Here is a 25752-nt window from a genome sequence, read left to right on the forward strand (position 1 = left end):
CCTCCATCATACCATGGTTTATATAACCAGTCACTTATTTATGGAGTTCTGTTTTGTGTTTCCTAAAATAACAAAAATCCTTTGTTCATATCATTTCATATTTTGGCTGGTGTATCTTTGGGATCTATTCCTAAAAATGGAATTACTGAGTCAAAGGGTTAATGCATATGTACTTTTTCTAGATACTGCTAGATTCACTTCCATAGGAATGTTGTCATTTTGCACTGAGAAGGATTTTAAAATTTGTTTTGTTTTGATACAGGGTCTCACTTTGTCACTCAGGCTAGGGTACAGTGGCACCATCATAGCTGACTTCCACCTTGACCTCTTGGGCTCAAGCAATCCTCCCACCTCAGCCTCTCAAGCAGCTGGGACTACAGGGACACACCACCACACCCAGCTAATTTTTTGATATTTTGTAGAGACAGGGTCTTACTATGTTGCCCAGGCTGGTCTCAAACGCCTAGGCTCAATCAATCCTCCTCTCTTGGCCTCCCAAAGTGCTGGGATCATAGGAATGAACTACTGTGCTTGGCCTGAGAGTGCTTTTTAAAAATTATTCTGTGAGCACAAAAATTTAATATACAAGAGTTTTGGAAAGTTAATGTGTTATTAATGACCCTACATACTGTTCCCATTATTATGCATAACATGGCCTGGTACAGAGTACTCTGGTTCCTGCCTTCAGGGAAGCTATGGTTTTTCTAGGGAGACATGACTGGAAAGCAAAGAGTGATCTAAGATACAATATATTATAAAAACAAAGATGGGTCTGCTTAGGAAGCCTTTCTTGCTTACTCCAGGCCACATGAGTCTTCGGTCCTCTGAATTTCAACACTTTTAATGAGACCTCTAATGATCCTTTTTTCAAACCAACTTTTGACACTTGGTTGAACAAATATGAATGTATTAAATAACACAGCCAAATGTTTGAAATGCAGGCTGCCCTATAAATTCAAGCTGAATAATCATTTTTTGGAGAGTTGTATCTATATTTCCCAAAGCACATTCTCTGGAAGATCGACTGGATGTTTTAAAGGGTTACACAGTAAAATCAGTGTGGAGATGTTGGATTAATCAAAGCTAATTAGCTGTGACTCCAGAATCATGTCTGCTGCCCCAACTTCGCCTGTTCACAAAATCCCCCTGTCATGGAACGTCTCGTGTTAATACTGTTCCGTGAAACACAGAGAATCAGCACGGAGGCTGTTTCAATGAAAACCATCCAGCCCCACTGGAAATGAGGAAAAATAGAAATAAAAATAAGAATAAATGAAAACTAAAGGCATCTATTCCAGTTGATAAACTTGTACTTGTACAATTATATATTTTTGGTTAACAATTTTCCATCCCTTTCTTTCTAGATTGAATCATTAAAGAAAAAGTTGCAACAGAAACAGCTCTTAATACTGCAGCTTTTAGAAAAGATATCTTTCTTAGAAGGAGAGGTAAGAATCTGTGTTTCTTGCAAGTTGATGTCTTCCCTACCATTAAATTTTATGTTGCTAAGCCTACCACCAACACTTAATTAAAAATATGGCTATTTCCTGGCCTTGTAAAATTGATTGAGGGTTAAGTGCCAGCCTCGAAAATGAGGTTCTGACAGCTGTTTTTCCTTTACCGTCAGACTCTCCTCATTCCAGTTGCTGCTCACTTCTGCTTTTTAGTTCTACTTTTTCTTATTAAAGAATCATCCTAGCGAGCCTGATAAGCTGTTGATTAGCACTGATAATTCCCTACATTTGTCCAGTGCTTTATAATTTGTGAGATATGTTCATGTACATTCCTCACATGATTCTCTCTGCAACTTTCAGAAAGGCAAGACTAAGATTATTATCTCTGTATTGATAAATGAGAAAACAGAGGTACAGAGATGACAGGTGGTTTTGCTGAAGGTTGCCCAGCTTAATAAATGTCAGAGCCAGGCTAAAAGACTCCTAAATGCAGTGCTCTCCTATCACATCGAGTGAAGATGTTTTAGAGGGGACTTAATTTTACCTGAAACTTTCAGATGCTTAGTATTCTTGACTTTCTGGCTTTTTGAAAGTCATTTGGGGATTTTGTAAAGGTTCCAGAGAAGAAAATTATGGGGTTGGAAGAACCTTACAAGGTTAGGTATTAATAGAAGGAGAAGTCAAAATCTATTTGCTCTAAAGGTTCTTTATTAAGAGCTTGGCATTGAGCCTTTGCCTTTTGAGACTTCGTGAAAAGCTGGTTTGCCAAGCACCTGTCCTTGTCGGTGTTCCCTGTTATAGTCCTTCCCCAGTGAGAGAGCCCGGCAGACAATGATGAAGTAAGAAAAAAGAGAAGAGAGAACTTCGATTTAAGCCTGGGTGTGTGTTGGACACTGTTAGTTACTTTGGATATGTTCTGTATAACACAGAAGTTAAGAGTGGAATCCAGCTTACCCAAGTGTGAACCCTGGATCTGCTTCTTATCAGCTGGGTGATTTGGGGGAAGTTTCTTATCATTATAAAGGAGGGATCATAACTGTGCTACGTGTGGGTGACGGTGAAATGAGAATGTATAGAAGGTGCCTGGCATGTACTAAGCACTCAATAATTTTAAAAGTATTATTGTTGTTCTCTCTTTATTAAAAGGGATGCTCTCTGAGTTAGATGATATTTTCCCCCTTTTATAGATAGTGAAACTGAGGTTTGGGGACATTAGGAAGTCTGCCCAAAGTTACAATAGAGATGGGTAAGCCCGGATCCAGAGCCTGAGCTCTGAACCACCATGTTTGAGTGGGTAGTGAGCTGGGCCTTCATTTACTCTGTTTTTGAAGGGTTGCCTTACAGCAGTCATAACCAGAAGTCCCTCGTGGCCCACAGGGGCCTGGTACCAGATTCAAAGCCCAAGAGTCTCTGTCTTTTGAAGCTGAGTAAATGGGTGTTTTCCCCATTTCCACTCCTGTCTTCCCCTCCACAGTCATTGGCTCAGCGCCAGCCTTGTGAATGAACATTTCTGTTTCTGAGATTCCTTCCTGAAATTGCAGCTCCCTGTGGGAGGAAGCACACCTTCCCCAGTAAGAGTCAGAAAATGAGTGCCCTAGTGGAAGCCCATGTAAGCCCATGTGTCCAAAGAGGGAGCAGTCACAGGAGAGAGGAAAGACGTAGTGACAGGAGAGGCAGACGGTCCCCCAAGACTGTCCCCCACGCCCACCTCTGGCTGTGCTGCTAAAGCAAGCTCTCCTACTGGTAGATTCTTAAATATCCAAGGGAATATTGCACATGGGGAGTAGTCTTAGAAATCGCTATGTTTGTTCATGCTCAGTGTATTAAACTCATCTCTTACCTTAGTTTGGGTTGCTCCAGACCTTGAAATGTGGAGTCCAGATAGTTTATCTGGGAGGTGATCTCAGGAAGCCCCACTAGGGGAATGGGGAAATGAGACAGGGAAGGGAAGAGAGCCAATAGCGGTGCCATATTAAGGAGGTCTCCCTAGGGACAGCTGAGGCTCATTCCTGCTGGGGATCTCTGGGAGATGGTGTGGAAGTGACCCTGAGCTTTCCTTACTAGAAGACCAGAAAGCTGGGGCATTTATCCACTAACTCCCATCAGTCATTGGCTGAGGCCCACTCCAGAGGGTTGTGGCAGTTCCGGCCTGCCCTCGGCAGAGCCAGTTGGACTCTGGTGGTCAAAGGAAGCCCCCACATGAAGAATCACCAGTGGCCTGTTAGGAAACAGGAATGCCCAGAGGATGTTGGGGGGGTGGGTGGCAGTGTCAGCTATGTCTATCTGATAAGCAAGACTTTGAAAACCAGTTTTTTTGAGCATATCAATAATGATTATCAATTTGATTGATTAAATTCCCTGAAACTATTTAAATTCTAATACAAATTCAGTATGGCTAATTGCTTTTGGCTACTTCAGACATCCACCTTTACAGCAGACAATATATACAAAATATGTTACATAATGACAGGATTTAATAATACATTTAGACTTAAACCTATTCTAGAATACTAAATATCATGGGTTTTAATTTATTTTGTCATTGTTTCTGTTCTTGTTTTTTTTTTTTTTTTTTTTTTAAAGTTTCCTGAGGCCATTGTTTTACTTCTTTCAATATTTTCTGAGGGTAACATCATTTTGACACCTTCCAGACAGGTGCCATCATCTTTGAGATCCAAAAGAGAAAAGATGCCTTCTCCAAATTGCTAAGATTAGAGGATGTGGGTTACATAGGTTCTTGGTTGGGTCACAGGACTCTCAGTGGCTTCTTCCAACGTGACTCAAACTCAGGACTCCTTATCACTGTCTTTAGCACTATTAAAAATACATGTATTCTTTATCAATATTTCATCATACATAGCTGGGCCATGTAGAGATCTCCTCTCCTAGGAGATCAGAGGTGACATTCAAATACTTGGTTTTCCTCTTTGACTCTCAGACTAGTTGATAATTTACACACACTCTGCTGACGCTGTTCCTTGCTAATTGTGAATGATCGCTAATGCTGACACGTTGCTGCTCAACTCTCCACCTGATTGCTCTACGGTACGGATGCTGAGCAGTCCTTCTCCAGGCCCTGAAGTCCTGGGGTGACCTAACTTACATGTTCTTTTGTTATTCTTTCTAACATAACACAGAAAACTTTTAAATAGATATCTAATTAATACCTCCTAAAAGAAACCACAAAAGTTTTGGTAGATAAATCTGGTAACTCCCCTTCTTATTAATAAGTAGCTACGTTTGTTAAGGGCACAATTGCAGACTCCATACTCATACTACCTGAGTACAAATCTCAGCTCTGCCACTTAGTAGTGATGTGATATTGAGCAAGTTAATTAACTGTCCTATGCCTCAGTTGGCTTATTGATAAATAGGAACTCTCTGTGAAATGGCTTCCTCTCCATAGAGTTGTTATGACGATTAAATGTGTTAATACTTAAGTGATTAGAAAAGTACCTGGCTCATGGCAAATGCTGTATGTGTTACTGTTTCTTTAATTGCCTGGGTCCCAGGGACTCTTTCATTATCATTGATAAATATTTTAGATTGATAGCTATGTCCCATAATGAATCACTCTTTCTCTTTTGCTCATCCTCAAAGTTGGAGACTGGCATCAAACTCAGCTGTGTGATAATTTAAAAAAGAGAATTTCACCTTTAGGTGAAGAAGAGCAGGGCTTGGACAGGCCAGGTCCTACTAGCAGGCCATAGGGCCCAGAAGTCCTTTGTCTGCAGCAACCTGAAAGGTGCATCCCGGGAAGGTGAGGCTGGACGTGAGTCTTATAGGCTGGCAATATTGCAGCTTCTTTTAGCAGTTGGCCCCAGTATTTGTTGAATTCATAGGTGTTTGGGATTCATATCAAGTCTTAGAGTTTGAGTGTCATAAGCTGATGGTCTTGTATGATGTCATTGCTCCTATTATTTGTTCTGGCTCCATGCCCCGGCAGTATTTGGGGATTTATTGATCATGCCTGTGCTTCTCTTAGCCACAATGCTGTTGGTTTTAAAGAAGCAACCCTTAGTTTCAGACTGAAGAGCCTTAGTTCTTACACATGTCCTCAGTCCAGTTCCTAGCTGTTCCCCAAGAATATTTTAGCGGTTCTCCTTCCTGAGCTACGGGTTCAGGACTGCACGGCATATCCAGCGCTGTGCTGGAGCTGCTTCATACCGGTTAATGAAAGTGGAAGGCATGCATCGCTTCTCAGGTCTCCATTCGGGGATGTCATGTTGGTCACTTGAAATTAGCTATGGAGGAGGTCTTTACATCACAGAAATTGACATATGTCACAATCAGAGCTTTTTAACCTAGGGATTTTATTTTCAAAAATTTACTAGTGCACCATTAGTATTACATAACTCTGCAGTTATATCTAAGGGCTTTGTGTTTTTACCCTGACACCTCTGCTTACAAGCAGAGTGACTCTGGGCGGGTAATTCTACCCCTCTGAGGATCAGTTTCAGCGTTTGTGAAATGGGGATAATCACTCCCACTTGAAAGAAATTTTTTATGATTAAATAATGTATACAAAACACTTAGAATTGTGTTTGGCACAGTACAAATGTTAATTCTTTCTTAATTACTCAGCCTTTTGGAGACTTTGGTTCTGATTCACATTCTGCCATTATCTGTGCATGACCTTGGGCAAATCATGCCACCAACAGTCTGGGCTCAGGTACTTCATCTTTAAAAAAGGGAAAAGGCTAAGATCAACTCTGAGATTATTACCATTTTTAATGTTTGAAAACTTTGTTGAAATGTTGAAATCACATTAGGCTCCTGGACAAACAGTGAAGGGAGGACCCTCTACCTCATCTTGGTCTCAGAGAAAAGGACAGGCCCTTTCCTAGGTCACGGCTGACACTCTAGAACCTTTCTTCTTTTCTTTTAAAACAGAGAATATGGATCATTTTAGTCCCTGGATTCATCATTTGTGCTTACCTGTGTTTAAACTCATTAGATTTGGAACTCCCTCCTCCCTCTGCCCCAAACCCAAATGACATAGCAGGCTCCTAAAAGCTTGCTCTAGCCTGGCCCTGTCAGACTACATTTTCATCAACCAATTTAAAATCTTCTTGATCCCGCTGATAAGTGAGAACATGCGGTGTTTGGTAGACATAAACATGGGAACAATAAACACTGGGGATTACTAGAAGCGGGAGAGAGGGAGGGGGAAACGGTCTGAAAAACTACTTACCAGGTGCTATGCTTATTACCTGGGTGATGGGCTCGGTCATACCCCAAACCTCAGCATCCCGCAATATACCTTTGTCACCAACCTGCACATGCACCCTCTGATTCTAAACTAAAGGTGAAAAAGAAAATCTTCCTGATAACAAAAATATGCCCATTCTTTTTTCTTTCTCTTTTTTTCCAAACAATTTTTTTATTAGCTCAACTTCTAGAGAAGAAGAAATATTCTCCATTTCCAATAGAGAAAATGTTCTTAAAATAACATTGCAAGCATTTATCTTCATAAGCTTTTTGAAACTCTGAACAGATTTCGTTACACTTTTCTCTGTTGGAAATCCTACACTTACAGCTCAATTCAAAAGTCAGAGGAAAGGAGTCAAATGTCTTGGTTTTGTCCATCCTGCATTAAATGTGTGCTGTGTAACACCTGAGCCTCTCAGTGTGTCTGTTGTGCATTCTTGGAACTATTATTAATTTTTGTGTGTAATGTTGGAGTGGCAGCACCAGGCACCGGGCTCCCCACATGCATCTTATGGAACACACATTCTGTGTATGTGCTACAGCCCCCCAGCTGCCCACACCCCTGGGCCTGAGGGAAATGGTGGGGGAGGTGACTGCCAAACATTCGTAACATAATTTCCAAAAAATGTTCAGAAGTGCTACACATTTTCTCCCTTCGCGGAGGGCACATGCGCCTCCCAAGCCATCGGGCTGGTATTCGTTACACATACAAACACAAGGGGGTAGCGTTTGAAAGCAGGAAAACCATGCAATTTGCTTCTCAGTCCCAGAAGCAATCTTTTCTGTAGCACAGTCCAGGCAACAGTCTGAGGCTATTCTTTGTCGTTCCACTGTAGTCATATTCTGCAAGACTAAGAAGCAGATAGTCTTGTTTTATTGTATCAAGTCCGTTAATTTAATTTTTAAAAGTATTTCTTAAATCTGCCCCACACTCTCTAACTCTCCTCTTATTGCCCATGTTCAGGCTTTCATCATCTTTTATTTTTACCTTGTCAACTTAGTTATTTATTAACTTACATAAATAAGTTTCCGTTATTTATTAACTTACATAAATAATTGTTTCTGTTTAAGCGTATAATTCACTGAGTTTTGACAGTGTGTATACCCGTGAAATAACCACTGCCATCAAGATATAGAGCATTTCTATCACCCCACCAAAGATTCTCTCTTTCACTTTGCAACCCAGCTTTCCATTCATCCCTAGGCAATTCCTGATCTTTTTTTTTTTTTTTTTTTTTTTTTTGGAGGTGGCGAGTCACTTTTTATCACTTTTGGTCACTATAGATTCCCACTTAGTGGGAATCCACTGTATGATTTCCATTTCTAGAAATGGAATCCTATAGCATGCACTCTTCGGTGTCGAGCTTCTTTCACTCAGCATAATGATTTGAGACGCATCTAAGTTGTATGCATTCCCTTTTGTTGCAGAGTGGTATTCCGTTGTATGAATATATCACAGTTTATTCATTCACCTGACAAAATACTTTTGAGTTGTTTCTAGCTCAGGGCTATTGTGACTAAAGCAGAAGTGAGCATTACAGTACAACTCATTATGTGAACATAGTTTCAATTCCTCTTGGGTAGATTCCTGGTAGTGGAATAGCTGGGTTGTAAGAGGAGGCATAAGTTTAACTTTCTGAGAGACCGTCAGTTTTTCAAACGGGTTGTAGTAGTTTAATTTCCTACAGTTTGAGTATACCAGTGTCTCCATATCCTAACCCAGACCTAGTATTGCCAACCTTTTAAATGTAGCCATTCAGTTTTGTAGCTTTTTTAGAATTTGTCTAGCAGGTTTTCTGGCTTTGAAAGCCCCCAAAATAAAAATGAAAACAAAAGAAAATAAACTGAGCCGTGCTAGGGGATATAGAGTGCTGTCTCATTGTGGTTTTAATGTGCAGTTCCTTGTCAACTGGTGATGCTGAGCTTCTTTTCTTCTTTTTGAGAATCTTTTCGTATGCTTTTTGCCATTTGTAAGTTTCATCTTTCGAAGTGTTTGTTCCAATCTTTAGTTCATTATTTTATTGAGCTTTTAGTTTTTTTACTATTGAGTTGGAAGAGTTCTTTATATATTCTGGATTCGAGTCCTTTGTCAGATATATGTACTATGAACATTTTTTCCCATCCCGTGACTTGCTTTTTTGTTTTCTTAATGATAGCTGAAGATACATATATACATATTTTTTGCAATGGGGTCTTGTGCAGTCACCCAAGCTGGAGTACAGTGGTGCAGTCTTGGCTCAATGCAGCCTCGACCTCCTGGGCTTAAGCTATCCTCCTACCTCTCAGCCTCCTGAGTAGCTGAGACTACAAGTGCATGCCACCACGACGCTTGGCTAATTTTTGTACTTATAATAGAGATGGGTTTCACCACGTTGCCTGGGCTGGTCTCAAATTCCTGAGCTCAAGTGATCTGCCCACCTCGGGCTCCCAAAGTGCTGGGATTATAGGCATGAGGCACCATGCCAGGCCCTGTTGAAGAGATTTTTTATTTTTGGTTTTAAATTAACCATTTATTTCTGTTATGATTTGTGTGTTTTCTGTCCTAAGAAATATTCTCCTACTACAGGGTCACAAATATTTTCTCCTGTGGTTTCCCCTAAGAATTTTATAGTTTTTACTTTTTTATTTAGATGATCCATTTTAAGTTGATCTTTGGGTTTTGTGTGAAGTAAAGGTATTAATACTCCTTTTTTTTTCTACACAGATGCCCAGTTCTTTACTTTTAATGTCTCTTTAATTTCTGATATTGATTATTTGTACCCTCTTGATCTCCCTATCTTACGCACTCTATGTCTCTGTCTCTCTTTCTCTTTCTCTTCTTTGACCAAATAGTGGGTTATCAATTTTTGTTGATTTTTAGAAATAATTAAAATAGCTTTTGGCTTTGGTGATTTTCTCCATTGCGTGTCTGCTTTCTATTTTATTGACTTTTGCCCTGATGTTCATTACTTACTTCCTTCTAATTATTTTGGGATTACTTTGCTTTTCTTTTTCTAGCTTCTTGAGGTAGAACTTAGGTCATTGATTTTAGACCTTTCTTCTTTTTTAATATAAACCTTTAAAGCTATAAATGTTCTTCTAATCTCTGCTTCACCTGCATCCCATGAGCTTTGATATACTGTAATTTTATTATCATTCAGTTCGAAGTATTTCCTGATTTCCCTTGAGATTTTTCTTTGATTTATGGATTATTTAGAAGCAGGTTATTTGATTTCCAAATAGTTGAAATTTTTGTTGATATCTTATTTTTATTTCTAATTGAATACTGTTACAGTCAGAGAACACAGCTTGTATGGTTTTAACTTTTAATTTATTGGGACTTATTTTATGGCCCAGCATATATTTTCAATTAAATTTTTGTGAAAAAATATATATTTTGCTGTTGTGTATGTTCTACAAATATCAATCGGGTTTAGGTGGTTGATAATATTGTTTAGATAACTGACATTTTTCTTGGATTTTGGATAATTGCCGAGAGAAAGGTGTTATAATCCCTTACCATGGTTTTTTACACTCTCTTTCTTTCTTTGTTAGTTTTTACTTTATGTATTTTGAAACTCTGTTACTAGGTAGATATACATTTTTGTTATGTCTTGATGATGAATTGATCTTTACAATATGAAATGTTGGTCCCTACCTTTGTTAATACTCTTTGTCTTGATATCTATTTTAACTGATATCAAGTTTTTACCCTGTTATATTTACTGTTTACATGATATATATTATTCCAGTCATTTATTTTCAACTGATTTGTATCTCTCTGTATTTAAAGTACATCTCTTATACACAATAGTTGGGACTTGCTTTTTAATATATTTTATAGTCTTTGCCGTTTAATTGGAGTATGTAGTTTACTAATATTTAATTATATTGATATGATTGGATTTAGATCTACATTTCATTATTTGTTTTCTGTTTGTTGCTTCTGGTTTGTTTTGCTTATTTTGCTTGCTTGTTTGTTTTGTTCTTCCTTTTTGCCTTTTGGATTATTTCAGTTTTTTAAAAATAACATTTTAATTTATCCATTGGCATTTTTGCTATATCTCTTTTCTCTAATATGTTGGTGGTTACTCTGGGTATTGCAGTATACATCATTAGCTGTTCACTGTCCACCTAGAGATAATATTGTACCATTTCTTGTAAAATGTAGAAATCTTGCAATGATATAGGTTCATTTACTGCTGTGCCTGTGGCTATAATTTTTATATGTATTGTATCTACATACATTATAAAACCATGATACATTATTATTTTTGCTTTAACGATCATATGCACTTTAAAGAAATTAAGAGAAACTAGATTCTTTCATATATACTCTATTTCTGAAGGTCTGATTTTTCTGTCTGACGTCATCTCTCTTCAGCCTGAAGACCTTTTATTTAGAATTTTGTGTAGTGCAGGCCAGGTGGTAAAACATTCTCTGAGTTTTTCTTCTCTGAAAGGCAGGTCTTTATTTTGCCTTCATTATTGAGAGATATAGAGCTCTAAGTTGCCAGTTTATTTCTCTTGGTACTCATTGTTTCTGGTTTCCATGGTTTTTAATGAGATATCTGTAGTAATTCAAATGATGATGCCCCTGTATGTAACAGGTTGCTTTCAAGATTTTTCTTCATTTGTGGTTTTCAGAAGTTTGACTGTGATGTGTTTCTCTTTGAATTTATCCTGTTTGGGGGTTTACTGAGCTTCTTGAATTTGTAAATTTCTGTCTTTCACTGAATGTGGGGAGTTTTCAGCTATTATGTTGTACAGTGATTTTTCTGCTTTAATTTTCCTCTCTTTTTCTTTGATTAAAAAATCCATATGTTAGGCTTTTCAAATTGCTTCACAGTTCCACAGTGCTCCATTTATTGTTTTCAGTCTTTTATTTATCTACTTTCAATTGGGTAATTTCTGTTAATGTATCTTGAAGTTTACTGACTTTTTCCTTTATCATCTTCAGTCTTAAGTCAATCTGGTGACTTAAAAAAAAAATTCAAGTATTATACTTTCCTGTTCTAAAATTTTCATTTAGTTCTTTTTTTTATATTTTCTATTGATTTTTTTTTACTACTTCATTAATCGTTAGCATATTTTTCTTTGTCTCGCTGATCATTGTTATGATGGCTGCATTAAAGTCTTTGTCTGAAAATTCCAACATCGGAGTTATATCAGGATTGGTGTCTGTTGATTCTCTTTTCCCTTAGGAATGGGTAATATTTTCCTGACTCTTTATATGTCACATAATTTTGGATCATAAGCTGGACATTGTGAGTGCTTTGTTGGGTTTTTGTTGTAAAAGGCAATGAATTTAGCCAGACCCAACTACATCCTGCTTGTCTGTGATGGTGATGGCAGATCTCAGTTCAGTTCTTTAAACATTAGCTGCAGACTTCTTTCAGTTTTCTCCAGACATGCATGGTTCAGTCGTCTACCAGTGACTTGAGCTGAGTCTATATACAAGAGTTTAGTGTTTTCCCCCTACTCTGACTCTTCTCTTTTGCCTTCTCCCCTACTGTTAGTAGCCCTGGCATCCTTCTCCTGGTTTCTTCCACCAGAAAGATGATCTTTCTGTTAATATTTTACTATATCTGTACTGCCACCACCATGACTATGCTGCTCTCAGGGCAAAGCTGCCAGCAAAAAGAAAAATAATAAAACACAGAGAATACGGAGGACTACTTGCCACGTGCTTCAAGTTTCACCTCATCTCCAAAACCTGCCGGTCTTTGTTGACTTCTCTAGAGACCTCATTAGTTGTTTTTAATCTGTTATTCAGAATGTATAGCTGTGACTTGCCGCAGGATCAGTTTGTTGAGTGCATACTCCTTTCTACTGCAAATGCAACCCCCACTCTTTAGCTGAATAGTTGCAGTGGCCTTTCTGCTGCCTTTAGTCTTATTTTCCTCCAATCCAACTTTCGCTTGGGAGCCAGGTGATTAAAAGAAATTCTGGTGCTGACTTTGCGATTGTAAGATTGGTTTCTAACTTCTTGTAATGGCATACGTAGCCTTTCGTAACTAACTTCTGCACACCTGTGTAATGCAATAAGGTGCCTTTTGTCAACCCTGTGTGTTTCCACAGTTCTGGAATACTCATCTCCTTTGCTTTTTCTTACTCACTTTCTCTTGCCTAACTCCAGAAACTCCACCCTTGTCCCCATTTTGAGTCAGATGTCCCCTCTGAGTTCCCTCTTAATATTCTTTGGGTCCCCCTATAATGTTACTTAGCACATTGTTCTCTTATTTGCTGCTGAGTTATCTGTATCCCCGCAAGACCAAGCTCCTCAAGGGTTGCAAATCATGCCATATTTCTTTAACTTCTAACTCTTCCCTCAGCTAATTTCACTGCCTGATATATAGTAGATATACAATAATTTTTCTACTGATTGCATTATATTCTCATGGGTATACATTTTTTATTTCGATTTCTATGGGTATCTGTCATGCACACACAGATTTCCCATGAAATAGAACAAAGGATTTGGGGTCACTTGTCCACAATTCACTGTGTATCAGTTGCAGCATATTTGCTAACCTTGTCTTTTAGGCCCCCTACCTATAGGTATTAGACCCAGCATGCTGTGAAATCCTCACGATTAAAGTCTTTACACTAAGAAGGGATAAGGCTATGGGGTTACTGGAGCATCCAGCAAAGGCAGGCCTCTTCTGCCTTTCTCTTTCCTTATAAATTAGAGAGTTTAGACATTGTTGGGGAAGCGCTCTCTCTCTCGCTCTCTCTCTGCGTGGGCATGTGTGTGTGTGTGTGTATGTGTGTATGAATGCCGATGACTCTCTGGGAATAAGCCAGCACCATTCTTCCATACTGGGGATGAGGTGATAGATTCAGAGCCTATTGATCTGTCATAGCATGTCATCTGCTAAGGAATCTGGAGAGCATTCTCTTCCTTTACACCATTTCTTATTTATCAGAAGGGATTCATTGACCTTTACACTGTACAGAACATGGATTTTCACAAGAACTGATACTTTGCTCCTTGGTATCGACCTTTCAGAGCAGGAGCTACTGAATAACCCACATTCTTTCTTTCAAAACAAATGAGCTTCTGTCTCCACAGAACTTTTAAACTTCGTTGTGTTATCTAATGTCTTAGTATAGTGCCTCAGCTTCAGCTCCAACTTAAGAAAAGAGCAAACGATTTCATTTCTTGTTATGCAAATAAAATGTTCATTGTAAAATCAATTATAAATTTATTTATTCAGCAAATATTTATCTTGCATCTGCTGCATGCCATGCTTTGAGAATACAACCAGGAAGATAGATATGATCACTGCTTCCTGAACATTTAGTCTAGCGTTAATGAAAAATATATAGAAGGACTTTTTAAAAAGCATCCCCAAATCTCATACGCAGAGATAACCACTGTTCACTTCTTTCTGAACTTTTTTTTTTCTTTTGGTATTTTTGCCCTTTAGATTTCAGGCACCAGCACTTCATCTATTTTCATTTCAGTATCTTCAACTTCTTTGTCTATTTTCATTTCTGTATCTCTTGCTTCTTTGTCCTTCATTTCCCCCCTGAGGCAAATTTCCAATTGCTGAGCATCTAATCTTTAACTTATGTAATGTTTGGCTCTGGCCTGAAAGAAAAAAAGTTTTCAGAATGTGCATTTTAATCCCAAGGAGCTTGTTCTACTTTATATGTGTGAGATTCTGAATTTTCCACACCTATGAAATACTAATTAAGTTATAGAGGTATTTCCTACTTTTAAATTAACAGACTTGCTCATTTTATAGTTTAATGAGGAGGTGTTAAAAGTTGGGCTGCACCTTATTTATAATGGCAAAAACGTGATAAATATCTAAATGCCCATCAATAAGGGACTAGTTAAATAAATAATGTATCCATACAATGGAATACTATTAATGAATTAAAATAGTTTGTTGACACAAAAAGAAAACTAATAAAGATAGAAAGATAGCTGCAACAAATTGGTGGCTGAAAAAGCAGATTATAACATAGATTACAATATTTTGTTTTCATTTGTGTAAAATTGGATGCAGATGTCTGTACATGCATAGAAAGACATTTGTATGGATTCAATCAATCTATTTCTTCAACACCTATTGTGTAAGTGATGCTCTGTAAATACATTGTGATAGTTGCCCATGTTATGGGGCAAAGTCAGATAATACATATAAATTGTATTATACATATTTGGGGGGGAACATATTTGACTTACTGAAAATATCTTTTTTCTCGTCTCCAGAATAACGAACTACAAAGCAGGTTGGACTATTTACTAGAAACCCAGGCCAAGACCGAAGTGGAAACCAGAGAGATTGGAGTGGGCTGTGATCTTCTACCCAGGTATTTAGGAATTTCCTGATTTTTTTTTTTTTAAATTCAGATTCCTCTTTGGCTGAAGAAAATACTTTACTGGGCCGTTCTTAGCAGAATTGCATTCTTCCTATCAAAAATATTTCTGCAAAGCCAAGTGGTGGCTGCTGAGGGGCTTGACTGGTTTCTGTAGGAACAGGGGCATTGTGCAGGGTGGAGGGGAAGGCAAAGGAGAGACCTGGGGAAGCCATTTAGAGAGACATGGGCCCTGTCAGTGAATGCATGCATTTCTTCCTTCCTTCATTCATTCAGCTAATGCTGTTAGTATCTTCCCTATGTCAGACAGTTTGACACAGAGAGGAACGAGATTTGGTTCCTGCCCCAGAGTACAGTCTGGAGGGAGAGACAGGTATGTAGGTAGACATATATAACAGTGTGAGAGGGGCATCGAAGGTGCTTTAGTGATATACAAGAGGGAGGATCTAAACCTTGAACAAAATTCATCTATTCCTCAGTACTGTAACAGGGTATTGTCAAGCACTGGATCCAGTTCATAAATACCTGCTCTGGTTGAGTCATCAGCAGATACGTGATAACTATAACCTGGTTTGTTCAGTTACATTCCTGAGCTAGAAGACTGACCTGTTCATTGTTAAGCTGCTTCCACGCTTGTGTCTCTTCCTGGTGACATTAGAGCCTGTAACACAGTAACCTGCCTCTGATAACTAACTCGCCATTTCTAGGTGCTCACAACTGTGCCCGGCCTAAAAAGGACATAAAACAAGTTTACAGCAAAGATGCTAATGACATGTGACTTGTGATTTAGGTAATCAAGGTCACAAAATGCCTGGTATCTTGTGTGCAGGAGGGTGGATTCTTGTGTGGACTGGGACACTTGTGTGTGCTTTACTGAACATAATACTCTAGAAAAATGTCGAATCCTGGAATCTTGAGTGGTTATAGCTGGTGGAAAATAATGACAAGCCGATCACCAAGCTGGGGTGTGGCATACCTGGTTCTTGTCCTAGCAGCCAGCAGCAGGATGCCTTCAGATAGGTTCTTCACTGGGGCCTCAGTTTCTCGACTTGTAAAGTCAGTGATTTGACTAGGTAATTTCTCAGATCTCCAGAAGCTCTAACATTGCATAATAAGGCCTCCTTTCCTTACTTTATTAATTTGTATTTATTACTGGTATTATCATTTTTGTTAATTAAAATGAATCACTTGCCATTCTAAAAGAATTTACCAAAAGCAGAATTAGGTTCTTTCTTTGACAATGTCCTCAATTACATTGCTTGCCTTCTAGTAAAAAGGCATTTTTTATCATTCTGATATAATTAACAGAAAATGTTGAATATCTATATCTATATCTATCAACATCTATCTATCTATCTATCTATCTATCTATCTATCTATCTATATTAGACTCTCGATCTCATCATCGTGTGGTACAAAGTACATGGTGAAAATATAACCAAAAAGAATGATCAATTGTGTTCAGAGACCTTTTTGAAATATAAATAATTTGGCCATTTCCCCACTTTTTGTATTTTTCAAAAGCCAAGTGGCCTAGTCCACTCTAATTGCCCACATAATAAATCTTGTTTGGCTAAGACGGGTACAAAACTATGTCTGAAACCAATAAATTGTTTGTTTTCTAATTCCCACATTTTGGCTTAAAACAAGCTTTTCAATTTGTATGCCCAAGTATAGCCTGAAGCAAACTTTTATGGCTAAGTTATGAAACCACAAAGCGGTTTTCATAATGGAAGTGCTGACAGACCCTTAACTTATGGCCATGGTGAACTTGGAAGCCACTTCAGTATCTAAAAGCAGCTTTTCCATAAATGTAACATTTGGTTTCCCCCAGGATCCATCTTAGCAGTTTAACTACCTAGGTCAATCAGCAGAGGAAATGAAAACTACATATCCGTGTTTCCGAAAAGGCAGAATAATATTTCATTCGTTTCCTCGCAAATATTTATTAAGTGCCTACTATGTGAAAGGCGCCAGGCAAGTCTGGGTGGGGAGGAGCCCAGGATCTTTAGGTAACTCAGGGCAGGGCAGCGGCCTTCCACCTGTACTTCTTGGAACTGCCTTACTCTGAGCTGGGGCTCCTGGAGAGGCCTCAGGATGCCTGGGGGGATGAGGAGGGTTAGTGAGGGGCTGGCCTGTGGGACCCTCCTTCCTCTCCAAAACAACCTGAGAAAGTCAGCTTTTAGTCTGTTTTGTCTGTTGGATTCCAAGTAAGATTCTGTTTGAATAAATAGCTCTATGGGCAGAAACAAATTGGAACTCCCGGTCTAGTTAATCCCCATGTTTTATGGATACCAGAATCGAGGCTCAGAGAGATCAAGTGATTCACTGGAAGCCACATAGCCGGAATTAGAACCAGGCCTTCTTGAGTCTTGGTGCAGTACATGAGTAGTTTGAAAATATGTAATAAACAGAGAGCTACTAAATGGTGGTGTGTATGTTCTAACAAAATTCCTGGTTCATACTTGGACTTCAGATTTGCATCTAACTAATAAAATACTCCATGGTATTGTCCAGAATATTTTTTAGGTTTTTTTCTCTAGAATATTTTAGAGCAGTACAAGCATTGAATTAAGCCTGAGTTATGCAGAAGTGTTTTGTTCTTACTCCCTGTTCTTCTCCTACAAGGAATTCATCAGTGTGGGACAGTCAGGGAGGCTCAGGCTGTCCAGTTCCCTGCCCAGCCAGCTGCTAGCTGAACTCAGCCTTGGGCAAGTTACTTTAGCTCTCTAAAGCCTCAACTCTTTCATCTTTAAAATAAGAATGAAGAGGATAATATCAAACCTCATTGGGTTGCTTTGAAGATTAAATAAAAACGTGTACATAAAGCATTTAGAGACGGGGCATGGTGGGTCACACCTGTGTTCCCAGCACTTGGGGAGGCCAAGGCGAGAGGATCCCTTGAAGCTAGGAGTTCAAGACCAGCCTAAGCCACATAGCAAGACCTTATCTCTACAAATAAATAAATAAATAAATAAATAAATAAATAAATAAATAAAAAATAGGCCGGGCATGGTGGCTCACACCTGTAATCCTAGCACTTTGGGAGGCCGAGGCAGTGGCTTGCCTGATCTCTGGAGTTCAAGATCAGCCTGGGCAACTCGGTGAAACCCTGTCTCTACTACAATACAAAAAATTAGCCAGGTGTGGTGGCGTGCACCTGTAATCCAAGCTACTAGGGAGGCTGAGACAGGAAAATAGTTTGAACCCGGGAGGTGGAGGTTGCAGTGAGCCGAGATCACGCCACTGCATTCCAGCCTGGGCCTGGATGACAGAATGAGACCCTGTCTCAAATAAATAAATAAAAATAAAAATGAAAGCATTTTAGCATAGTAACTGGACCAGACTTCAGCACTTAATAGCTATTACTATTAATGTTAACTAAACCCAAACTCTGATTTTCTATGTAGAACATTGTATAAAATATAAATAAATTTGAGTATCCTAAGATGATTTCATTAACTTTTTATTGGTGGTAATTATTGATTTTATGAAACGGATCGATAGCCTGATCAAGTATATAGTGCTTCGGTATGCACTGGACTTTTCAGTTAAACTCTCTAGACACCCCCTCTAGACACTGTGTAAAACTCTGGAAGGCCCAGTGATTGATAAGGTCTCTGTCAGCTAAGACCTGAGAGTGGCCCTGCATGCTGCAGGCATGGGGTACTTGTCTCATTATAGAATAGCATGGCCTCTCCTACCCAGTCATCTGTACAACTGCAAGTGTTACATGCTGTGCTACTGCTAGTAGCATTTTTAGAGCTGCTCTACTTTTTTTTTGTCTTGTGTGAAAAAAAAAAATTGCATTTAATTGCCAGGTGCGGTGGCTCACGTCTGTAATCCCAGCACTTTGGGAGGCTGAGGCGGGCAGATCACCTGAGGTCAGGAGTTTGAGACCAGCCTGACCAACATGGAGAAACCCCATCTCTACTAAAAATAAAAAATTAGCCAGGTGTGGTGACACATGCCTGTAATCCCAGCTACTCAGGAAGCTGAGGCAGCAGAATCGCTTGAACCCAAGAAATGGGGGTTGTGGTGAGCTGAGATCGCACCATTGTATTCCATCATGGGCAACAAGAGTGAAACTCTGTCTCAAAAAAAAAAAAAAAAAAAAATTGCATTTAGTTGATACTTAAAAACATTTGTTGGGTGAATAAGTGAAAGATACATACCAAGTGAGGAATGTAGACAGGGGATCAGTATTATCACATCATTTATTTATTTAATAAAGGCCTTGGATGAAGTGATTCCTGCTTATATTTTACCTCTTTTTTTTTTTTTTTTTCTCTCTCTCTCTCCTCACTAGAATATGAGCTCCATGAGGCAGGGATTTTCATCTATTTCACTAATTGCATTCTCCCTGGGACCTCCTTAGAGCAATGCTTGGCACATACTAGGCACTTAATATTTGTTGAATGGAGCCATCTCCCTGTAGCATTCGACAGTCCTTGCTAAGAAGAAAGGAAGGATTCCTCAGCCTGTTTCTTACCCTTGCGGGAGTTTTCTCTCCTGGTTCTCCAGCTATCTCGGTGGTCTGTCCTTCTCCAGCTTCTTTGATGGCTTCTTTTCCTCCTCCAATACCCTCGCTGTGGTAGTCCACATGGCTCTATCTTGGTTCCAGTACTTCCTGCAAAGATTGCATCCAGTCTCACAGCTTCACCTCTCCTCTCTGTGGCTGAGCCACAGGAAGTGTGCACCCTTCTCTTGAATACAAGTCCTTGTTCCCCGCAGCCTTCTGGGCACTCCCAGCTGGTGTCCACTTGGTCTTCATACTTGCCGTTGCATGGCTGAGTGTGCCATCTCTTTCTTCAAAGTCACTCCTTTTAGGAGTGAGTAAGAATACTGGCTTGGAAGTTAGACCTGGGTTTGAGTTCTGAGTCTGCCTCCTGCTGTATCTGCAGCTTTGGCAAATTCCGGCCCTCCTTGATTCTTATCTTGAAAAGGATGATTTCGGTGGCAATCCCTTTGGAAGCTTGTTGAGATGATTAAGTGAAGTAACAGGCATAGAATGTCCAGTGGAAGTGCCCCGCATTTTCGTATTTCTGTGGCTGCAGCCACTGCTTTCCCAGACACCTAAACTCAGTATATTGCAGTCACTTCTGAGTCAGAGAATTATTTTGCTCCTTGACTCACTCACTTATACTGTGCTGTTCTTTCCTTCATGACTTGCCTCTTTCTTTCCTGTTCCTCCTGCTGCCAGTCTGCCCGAGACTGTCTAATCTGCTCAGTACCATCTCTCTGCCTCACTTTCTCCTCCTCAAAAGCTTCCCCTCCTTCATCTAATCTTTGTTTTCCATAAATTTCTAGTGACAAAGGATCTCTTCATAAAGAGAGAGGGAAAGGGAAAGGGTGAGAGGAGACTCACTGTGGGTTCAGGAGTTTTCACACGCGCGCGCACACACACGCACATGTGTATGTGTGTATTTAAAGACTCAGAAGTTTGGTTTGAAAACTTTGATATATGTTAATGAAAGCCATTGAGAACAAGTCCCGGCCATCTAGCTTTCATTTACAAAGAAAAATGAAAAAAATGAAAACCAAAAGAAAAGTGACTTTTCTTTCTCCTGCCCTATAGTGAAACTTGGTTTCCAGCAAACTCATCAATTATGTCATAATAGGTGCAATTTGATGAAAAATATCCCCCATGGTCATAAGTGCTCAGCACGTAGTGAGTGCTTTAAAATGCTTATATTTTCGTATTTCTGTTGCAAAGACCAGAACACAAAGTAGCTTTTTGTCAAAGCTTTATTTTCTGATTCTGCTATTGTTTTCCCCAGGGGAACTGCCCCTTTATTGATTATAAAAGGTTAACAATAGCCTAAATGTGTTAAGGCAAATGGTTGGGTTTCAGTTTTGTGCTTGAGATTATTTCTGTTCTTGAAATCCTGTTGTTTCCTAGTGATCAACAAAATAAAATACCCCACTTCTTTTTTAAAAGATCGGGATATGAGAGCCTGTTTTTGAACCCTAGAAGGTTCACTTTTATAAATATTTCTGCATTTTATGGGCTTTCAGGATATTGTCACTGGAGACTGTTTCTGTTATGTGGAATTTTCACAGGAGTTGGCACAAATAGCCATCTGGCTTCTGCTCCTGGCACTCCACTAAACTGCCTGGTCAGGTCCCTGGGGCCTCCTGGATCACCACGTCCCAGGGATTGCTCTCTGTGGCAGGTGACACTGGGACCCCTTACTTCTTGAAACTCCTCCAACCTTTGGTTTCCTTTGTAATTCATATGTGGGGTAATAGCTCTGTGGCTGGCTTCTGTGAGCTGCTGGATTCATGGAGATGATGGAGATGTGGCTTTCACCCTTACAGAAATTATACCTAGCCGTGGACACAAATGTGTAGACCAACAAGTGCAGGAAGATGCTATAGAGGCTTGGCGCGCTGGCCCATGCCTGTAATCCCAGCACTTTGGGAGGCTGAGTTGGGTGGATCATTTGAGGTCAGGAGTTCAAGACCAGCCTGGCCAACATGGTGAAACTCTGTCTCTACTAAAAATACAAAAATTATCCAGGTGGTGGTGGCACGCGCCTGTCATCCCAGCTACATGGGAGGCTGAGGCAGGATAATTGCTTGAGCCTGGGAGGCAGAGGTTGCAATGAGCTGAGATCATGCCACTGCACTCCAGCCTGGGCAAGAGAGAGAGATTTGGTCTCCAAAAAAAAAAAAAAAAAAAAAAAAAGCTATGGAGGTGTCAGAGGCCTCCATAATAGGTGTGTATGGGGATTGGGTGGAGAACACGGAGAATCTCTTTGGGGGAGACATGCAAAGTTTAAAATACACGCCTGCCATGCTTTTAATACATCCTCTATCACCGGGTGAATGACTGGATGTGGGAAGTTAGGGGAAAGGGATTCGACTCCTAGGCTTCATGTACACATTTTGTCATTGCGTTGGTTGGGATAAAGAACGTAGCTGTGTGAAAGAACCCATAGGTCTCGGTGGCTTAGCACGGTAAAGATTAATTTCCTATGTCACAATTTAAGGCAGTTTGGTATAGGTTTCACTCCACACAGTCTTTCAGGAACGCAGGAATTCCTCCATCTAGCGACCCTGCCTGCACTTAGGAGTCCTCCTGGATTCTCCAACTGTATGCTGTATATAAAAGGGAAGAGAAAGAGCGTGGGGGATTTACGTAGAAGATTTTTATGGGTTAAACATGGAAGTAGTAGAAGTCATTTCTGCCTGTTTAGTCACAAGGCCCACCTAATGGCAAGAGAAGCTGGGAAATGTAGTTACGTGTCCAGGATTAAAAAGAAATGGGATGTCTTAGTCACCCAATCCTGTTAACTGTAACTCCCAAATATCTCCCTAAAATCTCCCTGCCACTTCCCATCCAGTGCTTCTGTCAGAATTCAAGCTCTCGTGATCTCTCTTTCACCTCCTGAACAAGAATTTTCTAACTGACCTGCCTTCAGAATAATCCTTCCCTAGTCAACCCTCAATAGTACCAGAGGAATCTCGCTAGAATAAAAATATGAGCAGACCATGGCCCTCCTTAAAAACGTGCTGTAGTTCCCTGGCCCCTTCTGAACTCTTAGCCAGGGACATGGGACCCTTCTCCAGCAGGCCTCATCTTCTGCCACTCTCCCGCATTGTGAACTCTTTGTTCCAGTCATTCCAAAGGAGCACATGGTTTGCAGTTCCGCATCCGCAAACTGTGTGCTCACCCATCTCTGCCTTGCACATACTGCCCCTTCTTCCTGGAGTTCCCATCCCTGCTTTGCCCACTTGGTGAATGCTAGGCATCCTTCAAGATTCACCTTCTTTGTGTGAATTTCCAGATGTGAATTTCCTGGTGGTTCTAAATTGTTCTGCCCTCAATTTTCCCATCATGTCTTCATGCTTATTTTGTTCAGGTCATGGCGGGAAGGGAGGCTTGAGAGTTAAATGAAGGGACTGTTGTGGATGTTTGGGCAACATTAAGGGAAATAAACAAGGGACAGTGGCAAGCTTTGGAGCTAGTGACAGTGGAAGCTGTTACCACCTTTGCCTGGGGAGGCAGGGGAGAAAGCCAGGGGACGAGAACAAGTTGGGGAGCTATAGCTAGGGACCCTGGTAGAGGGATGCTGCCAACTACCAACCTGCAGCCTGGCTGGGAAGGGACAAATGTCCTGACCTCTTTGTCCTCTCATTCCCTGATCCCCTGCTACCACCTTGCAGTAGGCCAAAAGGAACTGAATTTGAAGGGCAAGGGAACCCCTTGATGCTCACCTTTCCAGGCCACAGAGTAGGGTGGAGAAGGGGGAGAGTAGGACTGGATGGCAAAAGAAGAATGCCCAGCACAGCTGTTACATCTCTGTTATAGTTCCTAACACAGTACATGAAAATTTTTTATGTTATATCTTTCCCACCAGGTGACAAGTCCCTTGAATGCATGTTTCATATTTTTCTGAACCATGGATGCCTAGTACAACCTTTACAGGTTGCTAAAAATAACTTTTTTATTTTTAACCTGTCATAGTCTGTTCAGGCTGCCATAAGAAAGTACCAGAAACTAGTTAGCTTATAAGCAATAGAAATGTATTTCTCGGCCGGGCGCGGTGGCTCAAGCCTGTAATCCCAGCACTTTGGGAGGCCGAGACGGGCGGATCACGAGGTCAGGAGATCGAGACCATCCTGGGTAACACAGTGAAACCCCGTCTCTACTAAAAATACAAAAACTTAGCCGGGCGAGGTGGCAGGCGCCTGTAGTCCCAGCTACTCGGGAGGCTGAGGCAGGAGAATGGCGTGAACCCGGGAGGCGGAGCTTGCAGTGAGCTGAGATCCGGCCACTGCACTCCAGCCTGGGTGACAGAGCGAGACTCCGTCTCAAAAAAAAAAAAAAAAAGAAATGTATTTCTCACAGTTCTGAAGGCTGGGATATCTAAGACCAAGGTGCCAGCAGATCCAGTTTCTGGCGAGGGCTTGCTTTTTGGTTCATGGATAGTGTCTTCTTGCTATGTCCTCACATAGCAGAAGGGATGATGAATATTTCTGGGGCCTCTTTTTTTTTTTTTTTTTGAGACGGAGTTTCGCTTTTGTTGCCCAGGCTGGAGTGCAATGGCATGAACTCGGCTCATCACAACCTCTGCCTCCTGGGTTCAAGCGATTCTCCTGCTCAACCTCCTGAGTAGCTGGGATTACAGGCATGCGCCACCACGCCTGGCTAATTTTGTATTTTTAGTAGAGACGGGGTTTCTCCATGTTGGTCAGGCTGGTCACGAACTCCCAACTTCAGGTGATCTGCCTGCCTCAGCCTTCCAAAGTGCTGGGATTACAGGTGTGAGTCATGACGCTGGTCCTGGGGCCTCTCTTATAAGGCCACTAATCCCATTCATGAGGGCTCCACCCTCATGACCTAATCACCTTCAAAGACCCCATCTCCTAATACATCACCTTAGGGGTTAGGATTTCAACATATGAATTTGGGAAAACATAAACATTAAGTCCATTGCAGGGCCCGTTTGTAATATTTAAATGAAATATTAAGCTGCATTATCGTCTTTTTATTTTTATATGCGTAAACACCATTTTCTAGAGTTGTCTTAACATGTGAAGCATATAGGGGGGTTTGTTTCGTTTTCCTGACCTGCCTTTTCTCATTTCTCAGTCAAACAGGCAGGACTCGTGAAATTGTGATGCCTTCTAGGAACTACACCCCATACACAAGAGTCCTGGAGTTAACCATGAAGAAAACTCTGACTTAGGCACTCAGAGGCGCACACTTTTTATAGGTGGACAAAGGCTCTGGAACCCTGTGGCTTGAAATCCTTTGGGAAGGGTGACTCTTGTTTCCCTTATACACAGTGTAAGCCGAAATGGAAATCGCTGAGGCTCTGATCCACTTCTAAGACAGGAAGGAAAGTGAAGGTGGAGTGGGCAGGTAAGAGAGGGATATACAAGGTCACGTTTCAGACACCCACCCGGCATACCCTGCTGTACTGCGCCATCATTTGTTTTCTTTGTAGATACTGAAATCCTATCAGGAGGATTCCCTCACAATGTATTTTATTTGCTAGACTTCGGTTGGGAGGGAAAAGGACATTAATTTGAAGTTTCATGTTATTCATGCCAGGATCGTTTGATAGAGCATGAAGGTCTTGATTACCCATAAAAGTATTAGAGGCAGCGTTTCTCTGGTACAGAGAGGCCTGTCCACAAGGAGCATGGGCACCCAGCCAAACTTGAACCTGGAAGGGAGGGTTCCCAGGCTGCAGGTGCTCTTTCCTCTTGGTCCCAAGCATCTGTGCAGGGTCATGGGAGCCACAGTTAGAGACTTGTGTGGGCCAGACGAGCTTCATGCCAATGCGCTAGTCCCTTGGTTTAATTTGTGCCTTATGCTTTCATTGGACCAGCTGAAATCACTGTATTTATTCAACTTGTGATTTTTTTTTTCTTTCTCACTTTAACTTAAAGAGAATTTTATATGTCATGGAAATTTAATCATTAAACGTTTTCAGTATCAATTGGTGTTTTTGTTAAACGAATGAATAATCTGTTCATGCATGCTGTACTTTGATATTATAACCTATGTCACATATGTTTAATAAATACCATATATTTTCTACTAATGTTGTCTCTGTGTTTCATCCATGACCATGTAGAAGGGGCAGAGAGCAGATCAGGCTCTGGAATGAGTGTCAAAGTCAGATCACATGATCTTCCAGACAGTACAATCCACAGAAGCATCTGTAAGCCATAAGATTGACTCTGTGTGTCAGGGGGCCTCTCTGTCTTTTTAATTCCTGAAATTTAGTTAATACACCATGTGGAAAAAGCAAGA

The 25752-nt window shown here is 40.5% G+C and overlaps 1 protein-coding gene and 1 pseudogene across 1 annotated transcript in view; both read left to right on the plus strand.

Moving 5' to 3' along the window:
- Window positions 1-25540, plus strand: part of MYZAP (myocardial zonula adherens protein) — a 324346-nt gene extending 298806 nt beyond the window's left edge. Inside the window, exons 12-14 of the mRNA XM_050796831.1 lie at window positions 1365-1448; window positions 14872-14972; window positions 24580-25540. Coding sequence (XP_050652788.1) covers window positions 1365-1448; window positions 14872-14972; window positions 24580-24676 — 282 coding nt within the window. The 3' untranslated portion in view covers window positions 24677-25540. The remainder of the gene's footprint in view (window positions 1-1364; window positions 1449-14871; window positions 14973-24579) is intronic.
- Window positions 8423-8479, plus strand: LOC126960235 (uncharacterized; annotated as a pseudogene).
- Window positions 25541-25752: the final 212 nt, after the last annotated feature.

The sequence above is a fragment of the Macaca thibetana genome, chromosome 7, assembly GCF_024542745.1.
Source record: "Macaca thibetana thibetana isolate TM-01 chromosome 7, ASM2454274v1, whole genome shotgun sequence".
Classification (NCBI taxonomy): Eukaryota; Metazoa; Chordata; class Mammalia; order Primates; family Cercopithecidae; genus Macaca; species Macaca thibetana.